The sequence below is a fragment of the Rhinoraja longicauda genome, chromosome 42, assembly GCF_053455715.1.
Source record: "Rhinoraja longicauda isolate Sanriku21f chromosome 42, sRhiLon1.1, whole genome shotgun sequence".
Lineage (NCBI taxonomy): Eukaryota > Metazoa > Chordata > Chondrichthyes > Rajiformes > Arhynchobatidae > Rhinoraja > Rhinoraja longicauda.
In genome coordinates, this window is record NC_135994.1 from 527,837 (window position 1) to 549,970 (window position 22,134).

General features: G+C 43.2%; 1 protein-coding gene across 4 annotated transcripts in view; it reads left to right on the forward strand.

Annotated features, from left to right (window-relative positions):
* Positions 1-22,134, forward strand: part of dnajc14 (DnaJ (Hsp40) homolog, subfamily C, member 14) — a 40,064-nt gene that overhangs the window by 15,936 nt on the left and 1,994 nt on the right. Inside the window, exons 2-8 of one of the 4 annotated variants that reach the window (XR_013549605.1) lie at positions 3,251-5,119; positions 11,028-11,134; positions 12,583-12,702; positions 13,483-13,643; positions 15,193-15,295; positions 16,488-17,162; positions 17,482-17,806. Coding sequence is in view for 2 of the 4 variants with exons in the window: in XM_078431482.1 (XP_078287608.1) it covers positions 3,299-5,119; positions 11,028-11,134; positions 12,583-12,702; positions 13,483-13,643; positions 15,193-15,295; positions 16,488-16,692 (2,517 nt within the window). In the remaining 2 variants the exon portion in view is untranslated. Of the gene's footprint in view, positions 1-3,250; positions 5,120-11,027; positions 11,135-12,582; positions 12,703-13,482; positions 13,644-15,192; positions 15,296-16,487; positions 17,423-17,481; positions 17,807-22,134 lie in introns of those variants that run through there. The other 3 variants (XR_013549606.1, XM_078431482.1, XM_078431483.1) reach the window with 3 other exon arrangements.

Here is a 22,134-nt window from a genome sequence, read left to right on the forward strand (position 1 = left end):
AACACAGTCAGTCACCTACTCCCTGGGTAGGTGAAATTTACCCCAGGTTGGGAACCCTTGTCCTAGTCGATCTAACCTGTCCCGAAAGCTCAAGCGCACAAGCTCAGGCAATGTCCTGGTGAATCTCTATTGCACCCTTTCCAACTTAATGACATCCTTCCTGTAGCTGGGTGACCAGAAGCACATACAGCACTCCCCAGGGTGAGCTCACCACAGCTGCATCGTGATGTCCCACATTTTATGTGCAGTTGTACAGGGCATTGGTGAGACCACACCTGGGGTATTGCTTACAGTTTTGGTCTCCTAATCTGAGGAAAGACATTCTTGCCATAGAGGGAGTACAGAGAAGGTTCACCAGATTGATTCCTGGGATGGCAGGACTTTCATATGAAGAAAGACTGGATAGACTCGGCTTGTACTCGCTGGAATTTAGAAGATTGAGGGCGGATCTTATAGAAACTTACAAAATTCTTAAGGGGTTGGACAGGCTAGATGCAGGAAGATTGTTCCCGATGTTGGGGAAGTCCAGAACAAAGGGTCACAGTTTAAGGATAAGGGGGAAGTCTTTTAGGACCGAGATGAGAAAGTTTTTTTTTCACAGAGAGTGGTGAATCTGTGGAATTCTCTGCCACAGAAGGTCGTTGAGGCCAGTTCATTGGCTATATTTAAGAGGGAGTTAGATGTGGCCCTTGTGGCTAAAGGGATCAGGGAGTATGGAGAGAAGGCAGGTACAGGATACTGAGTTGGATGATCAGCCATGATCATATTGAATGGCGGTGCAGGCTCGAAGGGCCGAATGGCCTACTCCTGCACCTATTTTCTATGTTTATACCTAATACCATTCCTAATGAAGGCAAGTGTGCCAAACGCCGCCTTCACCACACTGTCCAGCTGAATCGCCACTTCAGAGAACCATGCATCGGTACTCCTAGATCTCTCAGTTCTGCAACACTCTCCAGGGCTCTACCATTTACTGTTTAAATCCTGTCTTTGTTTGACTTACCAAAGTGCAACACCACTTGTCAGAGTTAAATTCCATTTGCCACTCCTTGCCCCGCCTTTCCAAGTGATCTAGATCTTGTTGTAATCTTAGATATCTTTCCTCACTGGTTAATTTTGGCGTCACCTGCAAATTTACTAACAATGTTAACTACATTGTCATCAAAGTTGGTGATGTATAAATCAAACAGCAGGGGACCCAGCACCCACTCCTGTGGCACACCACTGGTCACAAGCCTCCTATCGGAAAAACACCCCTTCACCACTATCCTTTGACTCCTTCCTCCAAGCTACTTTGAATCCAATTCTTCTCTTCTTGGAAACCATGCGTTGTCCCTGCCTGCCCCTCTAGCCCTCTCCTCTGCCCCCTCCTCCTCCCCTCTGCCCGCTCCTCTCCTCCCCTCTGCCCGCTCCTCTCCTCCCCTCTGCCCGCTCCTCTCCTCCCCTCTGCCCGCTCCTCTCCTCCCCTCTGCCCGCTCCTCTCCTCCCCTCTGCCCGCTCCTCTCCTCCCCTCTGCCCGCTCCTCTCCTCCCCTCTGCCCGCTCCTCTCCTCCCCTCTGCCCGCTCCTCTCCTCCCCTCTGCCCGCTCCTCTCCTCCCCTCTGCCCGCTCCTCTCCTCCCCTCTGCCCGCTCCTCTCCTCCCCTCTGCCCGCTCCTCTCCTCCCCTCTGCCCGCTCCTCTCCTCCCGTCTGCCCGCTCCTCTCCTCCCCTCTGCCCGCTCCTCTCCTCCCCTCTGCCCGCTCCTCTCCTCCCCTCTGCCCGCTCCTCTCCTCCCCTCTGCCCGCTCCTCTCCTCCCCTCTGCCCGCTCCTCTCCTCCCCTCTGCCCGCTCCTCTCCTCCCCTCTGCCCGCTCCTCTCCTCCCCTCTGCCCGCTCCTCTCCTCCCCTCTGCCCGCTCCTCTCCTCCCCTCTGCCCGCTCCTCTCCTCCCCTCTGCCCGCTCCTCTCCTCCCCTCTGCCCGCTCCTCTCCTCCCCTCTGCCCGCTCCTCTCCTCCCCTCTGCCCGCTCCTCTCCTCCCCTCTGCCCGCTCCTCTCCTCCCCTCTGCCCGCTCCTCCCTGCCTGTTCTGCCCGCCCTCTGCGGGATCACATTTTCTATCCCCTAGTCCACAGGAACAATTCCAGAATCCATGTCTTGGAAGATATTCTCAACACTAAAATGGGAATAAATCTAACAAAGCACTGACAATTTACCTATTTCATAATTTTATCAGTTTGGTTGTTTTTTCTGAGATATGGAGCTGTTATCCATCATATACCATTTTCATCCTTTTTAAAACGTTAAATTAATGGCAGCAAAATAAATTTTCAGGCCACATGTTCACTGGAGAAATATTTTTTGGGCATTCTCCAGGATTCATTGTCTACATGCGAATAGCAATGAAATCTAGTTTAAAAAATCTCCCCAGTGCTGCAGTTTCCAATCCCAGTTGTACTTCTTGGCCTGGTATCTTTAAGAAAAACAACTAGTTGGAAAAGTTCGAGAAAAGGCACATGCTAATTTGAGATTTTCTTGCACAATCCAAACGTAATGTGTGTTTTAAATTCTGACCTCTTGTGTATTGTGTGTTAATAAACAACTTCATTCCAGCCTGTAGCCATAAAGACATTAAGTTCCAGGATCTGTCTCTCAGCCTCTGAGAGTGAAAAACAAATGAAGGGATGGTGGTATCACTGGAACTATCCCTCGCCACAGCTTTGTTCTCACAATAGATAAGAAGAAAATTGAGGGAATTGTTGTGAGATGGGTAAGAAAGCATTGGTTGGCCTGGGTACTGTTACGTTTCTCTCTGACAATGAATAATTGATCTGGAGAAGTAATTGCAGTCTTTGGTCTTCATTATAATATAATGATTGTAAGCAAGCTTACGGTGTGAATAAAAAAATACACAAAGTGCTGGATTCACTCGGTGGGTCAGGCAGCATCTCTGGAGGACATGGATAGGCGTCATTTTGGATTGGGACCCTTCAGTTCCTCCAGCACTTTCTGTTTTTTTGCTCAAAATTTCGGCATCTGCAGGTGTGAAGTTATTTATGGAGATGTGTGTCTGTAATGTTATTCATGACTTGCATTAAGGCAGGTAGGCTATTTACGAACATGTAGATCAGGAAATAACTGCATAGATGCAATGTATTGATTTGTGAGATGGCTTTTATTCATTATTACCATGTCATTGTTGCAAGATTTGAATATCTATATGTATTTACTTCAATTGAAGAATTAAAAACATTGATTATATCTTGTTGATTCCAGGTGAAGATGGAACAAATATGATTACCAGTAACTTGAGATTCAGCTGCAATGGAGGGAAAGAATCACTATGGTGGGCGAGGTGATTTGCAGTGGTCGGAAAGAAACAAAACCCACTGGTATGAGGAGGAGGAGGAGCAGCAAGTTGCATCCCAACTGCTCCATCACACCCATTGTCAGTTTGCCCAGATAAATCGGCCAGTTGCCAATTCTCCTCATGATGATAAAACCGATGCTTTTCCAAATTATTCCTGTCGTGCAAAACGTGACAACATCGACTCAGATCTGTACATTTCTGAACATGCTGACACATCGCATAGTCATCAGACCTGGTCAAGAACAAGCCAACAACCTGCGAGAAATACTGAGACAGGGAACAGTCCGCCCTTGTCAGATTGGTCTCTCGATGACGTGAAGTGCTTTGACCACAAAGAACCATATTTAGATCAACGTTTAGACAAGGAGCTGAAGGATATGGAAGGGTTGAGCTTCCCCTGTGGGCAGCTGGATTTTACAGGGAAACTGCCACCTCTTTATTGTTCTGGCACGTCATGTGAGGGATGTAACCTTCAAAACCGAGAGGCCGAGTTGGCCAGTAGTGATAAGTCGTACTCTCTTTCCGATGCAATAACCAATCGCGAAGGTGTGACTGAGAATGACTCGCAGGAGGACGGGTGCCTCTCGTCCATCCCTCTGTTGGAAAGCTCCGCAGGTACTCGGATGTTTTTGGACGGGTGTTTTGAATCCCGAAGCTACGGAGACCACAACTTCCCATTCAGCACAGACGACAATCTGTCCTTTCTTGACAACTTGGATTGCATTCGTTCTGCCAATGCTTCACAAGAAGATGGAATAGACAAATGTGATGAATTCAATGAACATGACAGCACGGCCGAAAGCCACGTGAAGGTGTCGGAAGATGCCACGCAGCCGGTGAAGCTGGCCAGCAGAAAAAGCAGCAAAAGGCAAAGAAACAAATCGGTGACAAAAGAGAACTCTTCAAACGCCTACGATAAAGAGGATGTGAGGGAGCACACAAAGAAAAGCGGCAAGTCTTCCATTAATAAACAAAGGCACTCGAAGGCTGAGAGGAAGCGGCAGCATACTGAAAACCGGGATAGATTAAAGTTTGGCATCCAGAAACAAACGGAGGAGCTGCTTTGGAGATGTGTAACCTATATCAAAATCATAATGGACGTCATTCTTTTTGTGACGCACAAGTGTGGCGAGTATGTGGAGATGGGCGGCAAGTTTGTATATTCATGTTGCCAGATACAAAAAGAGGATTTTAATTCCTTAAAGGGCAGTGCAAGGACCTCAAGCATGTGGCTTCTGAAGCAGGCAAAGTTGGGGTCAGAGAAACTTAGGAGGTTTTGCCTTTCCTTGATGAAGATGACTCTAAAGTTTTTAAAAATGCTGCTTGCTCTGCTTTTTCTAGTACTAATGTTATTTATAGGATGCTTACGACTTGTCTACAAATATGCAAAGTCTGGTGTTTTCATGATTTTTCAGAGGTTACCCATCAGGGGCCAGGAAAACTTTCCCCACACGGTAGCTGTTTGTTTTCTGCACTACTTGTGCTCCACCATAGAAGAATCTAGAACTTGGAATTATTTGAAAAGACTGTGGGAGAAATTGAAAATGAGATTGTGGCGAACTGCTAAATGGCAGACTGCGGGCCAGTCTCCATCTTCACCTCCTTCACCCCAGTCGCCTAGCGCTAACAGGTACCAGCCCGATCACGAGGTGGACCGGCTGTTGGCAATGGCTGATGTACCAGAGGAGGAGCTGGATCCTTTTAAAGTTCTAGGCGTGGAGGTAATGGCCACTGATGCCGAGCTGAAAAAGGCATATCGGCAGTTGGCCGTGCTGGTAAGTTCTGTGTAAAAACATTTAATTAAAGACAAAGTACAATTGCCTCATCAGTTATTTCTATTGAGCTAGTACCTTAACTAATATTCCAATAGTGAATGACAGTACAAAATGTCTCAATTTTCTTATTTTTAATTCCCCTACCCTCCCTCCCCCCCCCCCCCCCCCCTTAAATAAATAGCTCTACACTTGTATTCCTTCTGTGTCATTGAACCTCCAGTTTATTGACAGTGGTAGTGAAGTCAAAGGGCTTTTCAACCTCTATCTGGTGGTTACATTTATGTGTTTCCAGAAGGAGTTTGGTTGGTAATGATTGGGACTTGGCATCCGAGCAAATTTTTTTGTTGTTGCTCATTTTTTGCCTGATAACATATTTTGTACAAATAATTACAAACATTGTTTCCCTTACGCTGTGATTTAACAATCTTTATTTTCTAAACCTATTGGAATTGCTCCAGTCTTCCAGTGTGCTAGCACCCCCTATGTAGCAACAACTTAAGTGCATCTGGTGTCGTTTAAAGCAGAAACGTCTCTCGAGGCCTATCAGAGGCAAATGGCAAACTGGACATCAAGCTGGAAAGTATCTGTTTTCACTTCCTATTCACACAGGAACACTGAATTCGATATTCACTGTGCCACCACAGTGTTAGGTTCCTTGGCGAGAGCTAGGCAGTGGTGTCTTAGACGTTGCTCTAAACTGACTCTGCAGTCGTGACTGGGATCTGAAAGATAGCATAAAAACTGATGGGGCATTTCCTGTCAAATCCCAAAACTCCAACCACTTACCATGCCGTTGTAGAGTAGTAAGTGATAAATAGGACAATTCAAGCCAATGTTCTGTGAATATTTAGTGTGTTCTATTGAAACATGTCATTTATGTTGTGGGTAAGAGACATTAATCCACAAAACAACATTTAATGACGCATTTTGCCTTGAATTGCAGCATAATGGCCTAGGATGTAGTGGGCCTAGGCATCTGGTGATGTGCCTCATTTGTTAGATTTTTTTTCTTTCACCCTCGCAGCTCATTATTTTATGTTGCAAATTGCTGGAAATGTTTGCTGATAACTGCTTGACAAGGATAATGGGGCATCTGGGACCTTGGTGAATGACAGAACAAGCAGACTGATTTCTTAGCATAAGATTTAATAGGTATAATGTGAAGGAAATGGGGTGAATTAGTTTCAAATTAAGTGCAAAAAGAGAAGTACGGAATGTATGGATGAAGAGAGATTGAAAAGAGACAGGAAAAGTAAAAGAGCTAACATTTCACATCAAGGGCCCTTTAACAGGTGAAGTCTTCAACCTAAACTTTCTCTTCCCACAAACGTGGCCTGATCTGCTGAGTATTTCCAACATTTTCTGGTTTTATTTTAAATTTCCAGCATCTGCAGTTTTGATTGTCAAAGTAAAAGATCTGCATTTAAATTAAAAACAAAACCTGAGAACAATTTACTGCCTGAAGGAATGATAATCCAATTTTAGTTGTTTTCTCTCTGGGTTGGAAAGAATTTGCATTTGCAAGAAGATAAATCTCACCAGGTGCTTGCATCACAATGTATCATAGATTTTGCAATAAATTCAGTTTGCTTTACCGGCGGCGCAAATGCAGCAAATACCTTGAAACATAGTCGAAGGATGGCAATCAGTGGCTGTTTTTGCAAGGTGGAGCAAAGCAAATAGTTCAGCAATGTGGCAGTTCGCAATTTACTGGGTAGCCCGCAATTACCACATGTTACTGAGCAATTACTCACTAGTAATGCCAAGAGCATTGAACTCTGTCTTCCCAGAAATTCTGGGTCAATGGTTCTTCACTGTTTCAAAATATTAAATAAGATGAGCAGCTTTCTTTCACACCCGCTATTCACATCTTTCTGGAATTTTAATGGTGGACCTTTGCTTTTGCTGTTTCAGCTAATTTTACATTATTGCCGCAATGGTTTGTTATCAGGTTTTAACTATCATATCATATCATATCATATCATATCATATATATACAGCGCGGAAACAGGCCTTTTCGGCCCACCAAGTCCGCGCCGCCCAGCGATCCCCGCACATTAACACTATCCTACACCCACTAGGGACAATTTTTTTTAAACATTTACCCAGCCAATTAACCTACATACCTGTACGTCTTTGGAGTTGTCTAGAGTTGTCTTTTAAAAACAAAACCCTCCTGTCAGCATTCTCTGCATATTACACCATCGTAAAGCACACACTCTTCTGAACACTTGCACAAAAATTTAAAGAAACAAAATGCAACTCTAATACAGCATTCCAGTTCATATTATGCTTCTGCAATCTACTCACGAGGCTCTGAGCAGGCTGACTGGATGCTAGGATTAGGTTGCAGCTTGAGATTGCTGCACCCAGATTGTAGACCTTTTCCAGACCGCAGCAATGTTGCGATGGTCTGGGATGCAGCAGTGTGTGGTGAATGCACTCCCTGCTTTCCCTGTTCGTGTCCAGGTCCTTTTGTAAAATTAGTTATGCATGTTTTGTGAAGTTGATTTATATATTTTTTAAATCATCTGTGATAATAATCAGCTTGTCCTTTAATGCAGTTTGTTTCTTTCCCCAGTGCTCTATTTCCCCCCTCTCTCCTTTGGTGCTTTTCTTCATGTGATGGTTTATATCTTCCATTCTTGTCGGCGGCCATCATAGAGAGAAACCCGAGAAGTGTAGATGTTGCCTTTTAAGTCCGCACTGTGCATGGCATACAATAAATAGTATTACACCTTTTTTCTGAAAACGCTTTATGTGTGAGAGAGGGAAAGATTTAAAATTTATTAAGCAAATGGGAAATAAAGTATATTTGTGGCAAATTCCGATTGTATCTTTTTCATAGCATGCTGCATGTGTGCAGAAGGAAGTTTAACTGGCTAGGTGCTGATCAGTAGAAAGTTACTGATGCAAACTTGACAACACCTAGATCCTGTCCCATGAAATAATGCGTGGCTTCAAAAGAAAACAAATGTATTGGTTTATAGTGAGAATCGTGGCAACTGTCCTTAGATGATGGCTGGCATGAGTAATCAATTAATTCAGCTTCTACCAGCTCACGATAATGTGTCTCGGCAGCACATTTGCTATTGTTCAAGGTACCCAGCGAGTATAGAGGATCCTATAACAATGTTCGAAGATTAGAATTTTCTGCTGCAGCTCAAGGTTAAAAGTAAGGTGTAGGAAGGAACTGCAGATGCTGGTTTAAACCAAAGCTGGAGTAACTCAGCGGGACAGACAGCATCTCTGGAAAGAAGGAATGGGTGATGTTTCGGGTCAAGACCCTTCAGACTAGTCAGGGGAAAGGGAAACGAGAGATATAGGCAATGATGTAGCGAGATAAAAAGCAATGAATGAAAGATATACAAAGAAGTAACAATGATAAAGGAAACAGGCCATTGTTAGCTGTTTGTTGGGTGAAAATGAGAAGCTGATGCGACTTGGGTGGGGGAGGGAGGGATGGAGAGGGAATGCCGGAGTTACTTAAAGTTAGACAAATCAATACTTATACCCCTGGGTTGTAAGCTGCCCAAGCGAAATATGAGATGCTGTTCCTCCAATTTAGGTTTAGCCTCACTTTGACAATGGAGGAGACCTAGGACAGAAAGATCAGTATGGGAAGGGGAATTAAATTGTTTAGTAACCGGGAGATCAGGTCTGTCCTGGCGGACTGACCAAGGTGTTCAGTGAAGTAAGGTGGCTGGTTTTCCGCATATGTGCACTGACAGTTGGTTCACTTCCACCAGGAAAGCTTTTCCAGCTGCAACAGCAGAGCAGGCCTGTGGTATTGTCTGCTCTTGCTCTGCTGCTCCAATGTTATGATACTCAATTCTGTTTTTGACCTCTGGTGCTAATTTAAGGTCCAAGGCAGTCACAGTGGCAAGGTGTCACAGTGAGAGGGGATTTGGAATAAGACATGGGAACAGTTTTGTGTTGTACTTTTGCTCCGATTGGAAACTAAATTGTTAGTGTTGTGCTCGTCTATCTCTTGTGAGTAGGTATCTGTGGCAAGCAGTCCTGGGGGGGGGGGTCACTTATTGTGGGCTCCATGTGCAATTTTGAAAAGTTAATGTTACATTATTTAAGTTCTGAAAGGGAGCAGAAATTTTGGAATCTTGTGACCGTGCAAGGAGGAATCTATCGCTGGAAATGGTCACTCCTCTCTGACACCACTGAGAGACCATTTATTTGGAAACAACAGTAAAGGCAAGAAAAATACACAAAAAAATTAGGAAATGTGAGGAAAACTTTATACTTGTTGCAATCTCTCTCTGCCCCAGAGCAGCTTTAAAGTACTTTGAAACCAATGAAATAAGATCTGCAGCTAACTTTGTCACGAATGGAAATGCAGCGGCTAATTTGCGCACAAAGTGATCTGACGAACAGCAGCATGCTGATTTACTTTATATATTGGTTGAGGGATGGAACTTGGGCAAGAGACCAGAGAACTCCCCTGCTCTTCCTGTAGTGTCATGGGATCTTTGATGTCTACCTGAAAAGGTAGATGGAATCATAGTTTAATGTCTCATCCTGAGGACAGCATCTCTAGTGCAGTAATGAGGAATGAGTATGTTCAGCTTGGGTTGTGGTCCAAGTCTCTGGAGCTGGGCTTGAATCTGCAACCTAAGGAGTTGTACAGCCAATGAGCCAATAAAGGATCTTTGAACCATCTTTGAAGGATCTTTGAAGAAAGGGCCCATGCTATTTGTACCCAGTCTTTTGCAGCACCTTGCCCAATTATTAGTAAAGTCATAACATCAAACTGGGATAGACTATCAAAACATCTGCCAGTCTGCCTGAAGGCATTGGTTGAAATATTTACATATATAAAATAATGCAGCTTTCCACAGAGTAAGATCATCTGTAATTTTTGTTCTCTCCCACAGATTGCTAAACAGCATTAAGAATAGTTCTTAATCTTTGTGGACGTCAACGGATACTCATTAAGAACTAACCTAGATAAAGATCCCTATCACATGAAGCAATATGTGTTTTTCCGCAATCTTTGTTACGCAGCCAACAAAATCCCTTCAGGAAGTATCAAATATACAGGCTTTAATGTTTTGAAAGAAGATTAATGCCTGACCTGTTGCCTGATTTCTGCATGAATTGTGCAACTTTGGGTTTGCAGACTCCTTTCACCATTTTCAGATTTCTCCTTGTTTCCTCCTCATTTGTTCAAGTGCTCGCATCTATTCTGTGGGTTAGCAAGGGTTCTGTACATATAATGCGTAGCTGTAAATTGGCAGATTTGCCCTTCTGTAAACAGTATTTAGTTGAGTCTCGCTATTTCACTTCAATACATGACAGTTGACTGGATCTTTGCTTCCTTGTAAAATAATTCCCTCAACGGGTCAACTTCTGCTGACCATAAAATCATGAGAAGAAATAGTAACAGTCTTCATTTATCAGCCAAGATGGTGTCAGCAGACTGTTTACATGTCACATCAGAACTTAATCATGTCCCCCCCACCCCCGTATGGTGCAGACATCTAGCCTTGGGTGACTGAGCAATAGTCGTGACAGTAAATCCCCGCTGAGTACTTTCATTTCTTTCTTTCCCCACACCACCACTCCACCCCCAGCTTCTGGTTTCTCCCTCAAAGGTGCTGGGTGCTGAAGTGAGTTGTGGTATCCCACTACATAAAATGAGCCATAACGCACAGCAGTGCTTCAACCAATACCCCCCCCTTGAATGGTGCTGTTACCCAACCCCCAGCAGCTTGTAAAGTTTGATTTTACTAATTTATTGCCCAAGAGTTGCAGGGTGAGCTTTTAGTTAAACATTTCTTTAAAAAATGAAGACTGATATATCTTCATGTGAACTATCACCAGCAGTAGTTGAACAAAACGCATCAATTCAAAGCCTTTCTCTTTTAAAGTAATCACCCCATTGTGATTGCAGGTTCACCCTGATAAAAACCAACACCCTCGATCGGAGGAAGCTTTTAAGGTGGTGCGAGCAGCGTGGGATATTGTGAGCAATCCTGAGAGGAGGAAGGAATATGAAATGTAAGCAAAATTCAGTGCTGCATCCCAGATACGTCCACGTGGCCGGTGATTTTTTATCTTTGCAGGGTTCATTGTTTTTAATATGTTAGTTTAACTTCTATTTGTGATATCAAAAGTACTTTAGCATGTTTTGAGCTGCTTAAATTTGATTACTCTTGATAATTTTCCATCTCAAAGATTACCGTTTTGAGTTAGGGAGTGTAATTCTTCTTAAACATGTCAGCAGGTCTAATGTTTAAGAAAGCTCCCTGCTGGTAACGTTTAAGAATATTGCTATTTCAACACGGGATTGGTTTTGAGTGCGGTCCAGGAAATTCTCCTTTCTGACGGCTACAGATATCCCAAGTGGACTGAGTCTTGGCAGGTTTGATTGAGTTCCTAATCCTACATCGCAAAACTGCCTATAAAATTCACATAAATTAATAGTGACGTGTCAGTCTCGCAGAGAGAAGCCATAAAGTTGCTTTGGAACTACTTGATGTTGAAACTGGATGCAAAAAAAGTTTCCTATTACTCGGCACTGCTAATACACTATTGCTCAGCACAAAAATCCATCAGAACATACACGTCAATAATTTCTCACTTTCTTATGACTTGAAAGGTAAAGTATTATTTTGCAACTCAAAATAATATTAGCTCTAATACTAATTAACTCTAAGTCTATCTTTCTCTAATGTCTTTTAATCTTTTTTTTGTGGCAGATCACCTTTCTAGACTTTAAAAGTATTTTTCATTGATTCTAGTTGAAAGAGACAATTATGTGAATATTTTTAATATAGGGAGAGTGTGACATGGAGAAAGCATGAGAAACTGCTATTTTGTGTTCTATGCTGTTGGTGCACTGCAAGAACAACCTTGAGTTGATTCGCGGAATCAAGGGATATGGGGAGAAGGCAGGCACAGGCTACTGATTGTGGATGATCAGCCATGATCACAATGAATGGTGGTGCTGGCTCAAAGGGGCCAAATGGCCTCCTGCACCTATTTTCTATGTTTCTATGATTGGTTGCTTTGTTTACTTGGTCTCTAAACTGAGACTTTGATTTCCTTTCTCAAATGGGCATGAGATGCCATGGCACAATTTGAAGAGCAGGGGAATTCTCCCATGTTGTGGCTACCACTGGTCCTTCAGCCAAGCTGACTATCCTAGTCATTTGCTATTTGCAGGATCTTGCTATGCGCAAACTTGCTGCTGCGTTTGCCTCTGGAACAGCGTCTGTACACCTCCTAATGTAAAGAGGTGCTGCTAAAATGCAAAGGCTTTTGTATATTTTTTTCATTTTATCGTGGCTGATTTTCCCTGTGGATGGATATTCAAATCTTGTTGAGAGAGGTTTGTATTGTCTTTCTTTTCTGAGCGATTGAGGAATCCAAGTTTACTTTTCTCAACCATTTTCTGCTCTTGATTTCTTTCCAGATAATACCAATTATTTTTCTTTTGCTTTTAGCAAACGGGCTGCAGAGAGTGAGTTACACCGATCCATGAATGAGTTTCTCACCAAACTCCAGGATGACCTGAAGGAGGCCATGAACACGATGATGTGCAGTAAATGTGAAGGAAAACACAAGTTTGTGCTCATTTATCTTTTGCTGATCTGTTAAAATAAGTGTACAGCTGGGTGTTTTTTGTTAGTCTCCCTGATCGGGTTTTCCCTCCTCCACTTCTCCCCAACTACCCCCCCCCCCCCCCCCCCGGCCTCTTCTCCCTGGAGCCAACTCTTAGAATAGAATTTAACACTTGTCAGGTACCCTTGGGTTCTTCATTGAATTACAATGGAACATCTTTCCAACATTGGAATGATTTAACTGTGCTCAGTCAAATCTATCCATCCAAGTTTAGTTTAGAGATAAGAGGGAGAAAAACACACACAAAATGCTGGAATAACTCAGTGGGTCAGACACCATCTCTGGAGAACATGGATAGGCAATGTTTTGTGTCGGGACCCTTCTTCAGACCCGAAATGTCGCCTATCCCTGTTCTCCACAGTTGCTGCCTGACCTGCTCAGTTGCTCCAGCACTTTGTGACTTTTTGGTAAACCAGCATCTGCAGTTCCTTGTCATTCCTCTGGATACTATTAGCTGCTCTAGTGCACGCAGCTCTGTTCAAGCCTGTTCTCCTGTCCCTCTACATTCGTAAAATAGCTTTGCTCCCATCGACTATACACAATGTAATTCTTATTTCCTTGCTATCCACAACACTCTGAATGCTGCAGAAGATTCATGCATGACCGTTCAAGGAATAATTCCCAGACAAGTCCACATCAGGGTCTAATCTCAAATCGTATTTTTAGAACTATGTTTCCTTATCTACTTGAGTGTCACAATGAAGTGTGACCATTATTTGCAGGAGGTTTGAGATGGATCGTGACCCTCAGGCCGCTCGGTACTGTGCTGAATGTAACAAGAGACACCCTGTGGAGGCTGGAGACTTCTGGGCAGAATCAAGCATGCTGGGATTGAAAATCACCTACTTTGCTATGATGGATGGCAAGGTCTATGATATCACAGGTACCACTATGAGAAATTTGAAGTTATCTTGATATATTCTCAGCGTGTTGTATTAAGAAAACTGTTAGCTTTTGGTGTCCTTTGCATGTGATGAGAATTTGGAAGTAGTGTGCTGCATGAAACTATTTGCCTGGTTACTCCAGCACAGTGGTTTTATGGAGCAGAGACACCAGCTCACTGGGATTGAATGTGTTGTCTGTATAACTCAACATGAAAATCCCAGGCTTAACTGATACTGAAGAAAAGCTCCCTATGTTTTTGCAAAAAGTAGTCAATATTAGAACCTACAAAGCAACCTGCTGTTGGTCGGAACAGAAATGTTGCTACCCTCTGAACAAGACTACAGCTCTTGTTTTCTGCTGAATGATAGGGGATGTTGATGGAAGAAATATATTTTATTGCAGCAGCTGTTGCCACAGCTCTCCAAATGACAGCAAATGCTTGAATATGTCTCAAAGTACTCCCTGGAGTGTTCTTCTGGAGAATATGGCTAAAATTGTACTCCAGGGCATTTCAAAATATTCTTGCAGTAGTCCAAAATCCTGTCAACAGCAGTGGAAATAATCACAGGAAAAATAAAGGGGAGGCCAGGTCTGCGTTTAAAATTTTTACAGATGAAAGTAAACCTTCAAAGGTTTTAAAGTCGTCAGTTTTGTTTGAAGCGGTGTGGAGTGCCATGGGGATGGCATATGCTGCTTGCTTGAATGGCGTCGGGCCACCAGATAGAAAGTGGTGGCTTGGCGATAGTGGGAAGGAAAGTTAGTTTGGTTCATTGGACCAGGAGAAGATCATTCAGTCCTTTGAACATGTTATAGACAATAGACAATAGGTGCAGGAGGAGGCCATTCGGCCCTTCGAGCCTGTACGCACCGCTGATCATTCTCAATCAGTACCCCGTTCCTGCCTTCTTCCCATACCCCCTGACTCCGCTATCCTTAAGAGCTCTATCTAGCTCTCTCTTGAATTCAGAGAATGTTCCTGATATTCAGTTTGATCACCCCTGTTTACCTGATGATTGCATTTTCTTAATGCTTTTTTCAGTTTTTGAATTCACTTTCAAATAGTTGATTGGGAAGCAAGTGGGTTCAGATTGGGTGTGGATAGCCACAGTTCTCCTTGATTGGAAAATACTAAATGATCAAGTCAAGTCAAGTAAAATTTATTTGTCACATACACATACACGATGTGCAGTGAAATGAAAGTGGCAATGCCTGCGGGTTGTGCACAAAAAGAATTACAGTTACAGCATATAAATAAAGTTAATAAGTTACTATTAGTGTCGACAAAAATTTAGTCTCTGGGGTTATAAAAGTTGACAGTCCTGATGGCCTGTGGGAAGAAGCTCCGTCTCATCCTCTCCGTTTTCACTGCGTGACAGCGGAGGCGTTTGCCTGATTTGAGAGCAAGGATACAAAGTACTTGCATTTCTTTTGTTACTTTAGCCATTGTGATATTGTCCATTAATCTTTCTGATCTGTTAGGAGGATTAGGAGAGCTTACATCTTTCTCAATCACAAACTTTGGTAACATGTTATTTCTTTCTTTTCAGAATGGGCTGGGTGTCAGAAGGTAGGAATATCTCCTGACATACATCTTGTTCCTTACCATATATCTTTTGCTACAAGAACTTCTGGAAGCAGTGGTCGGCATAGGTGGGTAAACGTGCAGAGAGCTTGGAATATTCATCATAATTTTCCAACTGTTTTGACTAAATGTGATTTTTATGGTATCAAACGGTATATTTTACATGAAAACAGTCCAAGTGCAGATTTGAGGGCACGAGGAAGCCAAATAAAAAGCCTGTGTAATTTGCTTTTATCAGAAGCAGTGACCAGTGTTGGTCTTGTGTAAATTACAATAGCTAATGGAGTGGAGTGACCAACTCACACCATGCAGATTTTTAATGACTGACAAGCCTGCGGGCACAATTTGCATATTGGCGCTATGTAGCGTTTACCAGCTGCTGAGAAAATAGTGGTTGCCTGAAATGTTTTCAGAGATGCAGCGGTAGAGTTGCTGCCTTGCAGCACCATAGACCCGGGTTCCATCCTGACTATGCGTGCTGTCTGTGGGCCAAAGGGCATATTTCCGCACTGTATCTCTAAACTAAATTAAACTAAACATGGTTATTGTGCCTGGTGTTGAGTGATTTGGTGGGTGTTTCTTGTTGGTTGATAAAAGGTTAACTCTAAACTACAGCTGTAAATTTGCATTTCTAATGTTATTTTTCAAGCTGAATTGCAGTTCTTGGGAGGTTATTATCTCACAGCACTATGGGAGTGCATTCACCAATGGACTGAAGTGATTTAAGGAGATAGCCATCATCTTCCCGAGGACAGTTATGCCCATGGGAGAATGAGAAATAGTTTGAGAAAAACTATCATTTGAGTGTGTGTTTATGGTTTTCAAAATAGAATGCACATCATGTTGCTCTGCCAGCAGTCTGAACAGATAGTGTCTCACACCCTTAATTGTAATGGAATATACTTTCTTTGTTATTAAAACACCATATTGTCTTTCACTAAATGGAGGAAAATATACCTGTCTGGTTACTGTCTATTCTGTCTTGTCTCTGCATTTGGAGAGGTTGATGAAAGGACAAGTGCTGTCCAATGGAAAGGGCATTAAAAGCAAGCTCAAGGCCCTCTTGTTCGACTTTTTCCACAGCCAATGTTGGCTACAGTTGTGTTGTACTTCTGCTTTGGGAAGAATTGTGTCATGTGCCAGTGTTGAATTCAACGGTCTGCTTGGTTAAGGGTTTTGACAGCCTACTGAATGAGGATATTGACATTTGAAGAAGTGGTTCTAAAAATGTTCCATAACATCTTTATTTTCTCTTTGTAGAGCTGGCTCGGAGAATGGCCCAAATTCTCCTGCTGACCTCCAAGAGTTTTTCAGCAAGATTTTCCAGGGAGCGCCACCACAGGCCAACGGGAGCTTCTTCAACCCATCACCAATGGGGCCCAACGGTCAGGCAAAAGAGTCCACGCAGAGAACCGATACAAAGCAAAAGAGAAGGAAGAAGGTGCGACGGACATTCCCGCGCTGAGCCTTAAAAGCGCTAAAACAAACCTCAGCCATCACCTCAGTCAGCTGGAGAGCAGCCTGACTGAGAAGGTCAAATCCTGATTCTAGATTAGAACAAAGACAAATAAGAGTCCTCGTTTATTGAATTGAATGAATAGACTTTAACTGTACCTTGTTTTTAACATTTTAATTTGGATGTACAGTAGCAACTAAAGTGATCTTAAGAGGGCTTTACTTTATAATTTGTTAGGTAAAGACAAATTAATTTCTGGTTTCAACAGGTAGATGAAAAATTAACCGGTAGGTGACTTTTTTAAATGCTTTATTATTCTTCCATGCTCGGCTACCTCCTCCTGAAATGTTCCGTTTCTCGGCTCTTCCTTTCCCCAAGGTCATACATGTTCCTGACCATTTTTAATGGGGAAAAGTTTGCAATGCAAAAGGAACAGACTAAACATTGTGCTTGGCTGATGGCCTGATTTCCACCGTATGGTAGGTATTTTCTTTTTAAAAGAAAGCACTTTTTTTTAAAAAAGGAACCAGAAAATAATTTGAGTTAACTGTGTAAAATTGCCACACTTATTGTGATTTAGAGATGGGATACAATTTCTTTTTGTAACTTTAAAAAAATTAAATATTTATTGGAAAATTATTGTGCTGCAGAAATCGTACACAAATCTTATAAAAAAATATGAACCTTTGATAGCTCTACCATAAATAGAAAAATTGAGTTGTGCTCATTTTATTTTGCTCTCTTATTGTTGTAATGTCTACTCCTCTCTCTCTCTCTCTCTGTCCCCCTCTCCTTCAGCTCTTTAGTTGGCTTTAACAAAATTCCTCAACAAAGTTGAAAATTTCCTACATAGTAATGGCGCAAGTAAATATGTTTCGTTGATGTCTGCAGAATTCTCCATAAAGTTTAACACAACTATGAAGTGCCTTGCAACCCAAATGAGGTACTCGGGGGTTAACACTGGAGTTTACGCAGTCCAACCTTTGCATCATTCACTGCTCCATAGGGTGGGAATGGGAAGTGTATTTATTGATATTCAGTATGTATACTTTGTTGGCAACTTAACCCGCCTTCTCTGGGAACTTGGCCCAAAATTGTCCACTTTAATAAATGCTTACTATATTGTGCATACATGTATAGAGTGCTGCCCTATAAGTCTACTACTGACTCAACCCAAAAAATTGCAAAATCTGTGACCCATGCATAAAATCAATTCTCAGACAGTAGGGAATTGAATTTGAATACATGTTGACTATTCCATGCCCTTCTGTGTACATGGAATGTCCTTAGAATTTAGCAAGAGAGCATTGTATACTCAAAGAGGATAGTGTACACTCCAGGGTGATCCGCTGAGCTGTACTCTGCAATTTGTATTGCTATTTTCAACTTGACAAGATCTAAATCACCTGAGTTGCTGACGCACTACCTTGAGATTATTCAGGAAAACTAGGTCAATGTAGTTAGTTGAATCCTGGATTTCAAAAGATGCCTCAAACAAGTGCCTCTATCATGCATTCAAGCTACCAGAAACCTTGCTAGCCTCCAACAGTAAAATTGGTGGGTTCTGCTTGGAAGAGACACAATGTCGGAGAATCCACTGAGGTTCTGTGATTTGTTCAACATTTTCTTTTTTTTCCCCCATTTTATGAAGTCTTAAATAACCTCGTAAATTATAGCTCTATTTTGTTAAAGTAGCTTCCCCCCCCACCTTTAGTTGACTTGAGATATCCAAGTAATATGCATCTTGTTGCCTTTAATGGCCAGATTGTTAGATGTAGAAGCCTGTAAGCTGTTAGCAAAGGTCTGTTGAATATTACTGAGAGCACTGCTGAAGCTGGGAGCTAATTTTGAGGAGGCCATGGGAAATTTAATGCTGCATTATTCAATGGGTGCACCCAGTGCACCTCTAGTCTTTTGATTTTAAAAAGGCTTGCAGATCCCAACACAATTTCTTGTTAGCCAGAACTTTTGGGGGAGTAAAAATAAATGCATATTGCATTACCAAAGTGTATTTTTCTTTGTAAAGGGGATTTGGTTTTTAAATATGATACGCTCAGCAACCATATAGCATTGTTAAATCTCAATCATAGCTGAACTTGTATTGCTTTGCTTGCATTTACCTTTCATAACTTTAGGATATCCCAAAGTACTTTTAGCCAATTAAGTACTTTTAAGGTGTAAGGGAACAGCAGCACCCATTTTGCGCATAGCTAGCTCGTACAGGTAACAATGAAATACATTTGGATATAAGAAAATAACTGCAGATGCTGGTACAAATCGATTTATTCACAAAATGCTGGAGTAACTCAGCAGGTCAGGCAGCATCTCGGGAGAGAAGGAATGGGTGACGTTTCGGGTCGAGACCCTTCTTCAGACTGATGTCGGGGGTGGGACAAAGGAAGGATATAGGTGGAGACAGGAAGATAGAGGGAGATCTGGGAAGGAAGAGGGGAAGGGAGGGACAGAGGAGCTATCTGAAGTTGGAGAAGTCGACGTTCATACCACCGGGCCGCAAACTGCCCAGGCGAAATATGAGGTGCTGCTCCTCCAATTTCCGGCGGGCCTCACTATGGCACTGGAGGAGGCCCATGACAGAGAGGTCAGACTGGGAATGGGAGGGGGAGTTAAAGTGCTGGGCCACCGGGAGATCAGTTGCGTTAATGCGGACCGAGCGCAGGTGTTCAGCGAAGCGATCGCCGAGCCTGCGCTTGGTTTCGCCGATATAGATAAGTTGACATCTAGAGCAGCGGATGCAATAGATGAGGTTGGAGGAGGTGCAGGTGAACCTCTGTCTCACCTGGAAAGAATGTTTGGGTCCTTTGATGGAGTTGAGGGGGGAGGTAAAGGGACAGGTGTTGCATCTCGTGCGGTTGCAAGGGAAAGTGCCCGGGGTTAGGGTGGTTTGGGTAGGAAGGGACGAGTGGACCAGGGAGTTGCGGAGGGAACGGTCTCTGCGGAACGCAGAGAGGGGAGGGGATGGGAAGATATGGCCAGTGGTGGGGTCCTGTTGTAGGTGACGGAAATGTTGGTGGATAATATGTTGGATCCACTGGCTGGTGGGGTGGAAGGTGAGAACGAGGGGGATCCTGTCCTTGTTGCGAGTGTGGGGATGGGGAGCAAGAGCGGAACTGCGGGATGTAGAAGAGACCCTAGTGAGAGCCTCATCTATAATGGAGGAGGGGAAGCCCCGTTTTCTGAAAAACGAGGACATCTCGGAAGCCCTAGTGTGAAACACCTCATCCCGGGCGCAGATGCGGCGTAGACGGAGGAATTGGGAGTAGGGGATAGACTTTTTGCAGGGGACCGGGTGGGAAGAAGTGTAGTCCAGATAGCTGTGCGAGTCGGTGGGCTTGTAATAAATGTCCGTCACTAGTTTTTCTCCTGTGATGGAGATGGTGAGGTCCAGAAACGGGAGGGAGATGTCAGAGATAGTCCAGGTATATTTAAGGGCAGGATGGAAATTGGAGGTGAAGTGTATAAAGTCAGTGAGTTCTGCATGGGTGTAAGAGGTAGCACCAATGCAGTCGTCGATGTAGCGGAGGTAGAGTTCGGGGATGGGGCCAGTGTACGTCTGGAACAGGGATTGTTCGACGTACCCAACAAAGAGGCAGGCGTAGCTAGGGCCCATGCGAGTGCCCATAGCCACGCCTCTGGTTTGGAGGAAGTGGGAGGAGTCAAAGGAGAAGTTGTTGAGGGTAAGAACCAGCTCTGCTAGGCGGAGGAGAGTGTTGGTCGATGGGGATTGGCTGGTTCTACGGTCGAGGAAGAAACGGAGGGCTTCGAGACCATCCTTGTGGGGGATGGAAGTGTAGAGTGACTGGACATCCATTGTGAAAATGAGGGAGTGGGGGATGTTTGGATGTTGTTTGAACATTAAATATTGCTCTCAGGAGCTCCCCTTTTAAGAAAAGATTTCTACCATATATTTATGATCAGTAAGGTGACGTTAAAATTGGTGTTTTTTAATGGATGTTTATTAAGAATTTCAGTGTGATCTTGATCAGTTGGGCAAGTTCATCGAAGAATGGCAAATTGAGTTTAATTCAGATAAGTGCAAGGTGTTGCATTTTAGGAAGCCAAACCAGGGCAGAACCTTCACAGTAAACAGGAGGGCCCTGGGGAAAGCAGAGGGATCTAGTGAGTGCAGTTTCCTGAACGTAGCATCGCTAGCCTTCATCAGGGAATTGAATACAGAAGTCGGAATGTTAAGTTATAGTTGTATAAGATGTTGGTGAGGCTGCACTTGGAGTATTGTGTTCAGTTTTGGTCACCCTGCTATAGGAAATATGCCATTCGGCTGGAAAGGGTGCAGATGTTGATGTTGCCCAGTCACGGGGGGCTGAGCTATAGGGAGAGGTTGGACAGGCTAGGACTTTATTCCTTGGAGTGCAAGAGGCTGAGGAGTGATCTTCTAGAGGCGCATAAAAGTATACGGGGAATAGATAATGAATGCACAGAGTAATTTTACCAGGGTAGGAGAACCAAGTGGGCATGAGTTTAAGGTGAGAGGAGCAAGATTTCATGGTAACCTGAGTGGCAATGTTTTCACACAAGAGATGTCGATATATGGAGCAAGTTACCAGAGGGAGGAGTTGAGGAAGGTGCAATAATATTTAAAAGTCATCCAACATTTGTGCATGTCACTATTAACTAGCCCTGTTTGGATAAATGCAAAATGTGGTAGGATCATTGCTGAAATTAGCTTTGTTACTATTGAATCTGCATTATCTATTTATTATAGTTCACAAAGATTTCAAATGTTGCAATCACAATGTAAAGGTTTGTTGTGCAGGGGCTGGAACTTTGTTACAGGCTTACAGTTCTTGTTTCACTTGGGATTCTTGCACTCGAGACAACGTTTTGGCATTGTTGATTTTTGAAACAAAGCCTGGAGATGCAACAAGGTGTTCCAGGCTGTGCACAATCCAGCTCATGGCTTTAATGATGCGATTTCCACATTGTGCATGGCTGGATCCCATAAGCAGCAGTATCTAGTTAATCTGGTTGGTTGTGTTAAAAAAATGTGACTGGAAGAAATGCTCCTATTCCATTAATCAATCAGAGCAGGTGGCCAGAACTACAGTCTGAATGACATATTGAAGTACAGCACATTCACCAGTACAGTGAAGGTACAGGAATGATGCCCACATTGCTGGCTCAATACCGGGAGTGGCTCCCATTTGAAGGGGTAAAAAGCACTTCAAAATATACACTTGGATGCTTAGATTTTTGAGAACTGCCCACCGAGCACAACTTGTGCTATAGTTTTTTTTCTTAGGTTTGGGGAATGAAAAGTTAGTTAAAGATATTATGAACCAGTCATTGATTTGAAAGATTTCTGAGATTTACATGTTTTATAGCACCCTGCAGAGCCTTGATGGCTTTTGATCCAATCAAGTCTTTTTTTTAAATGAATCATATGTACAAGATTCCACAAAAATGTATTGGGAC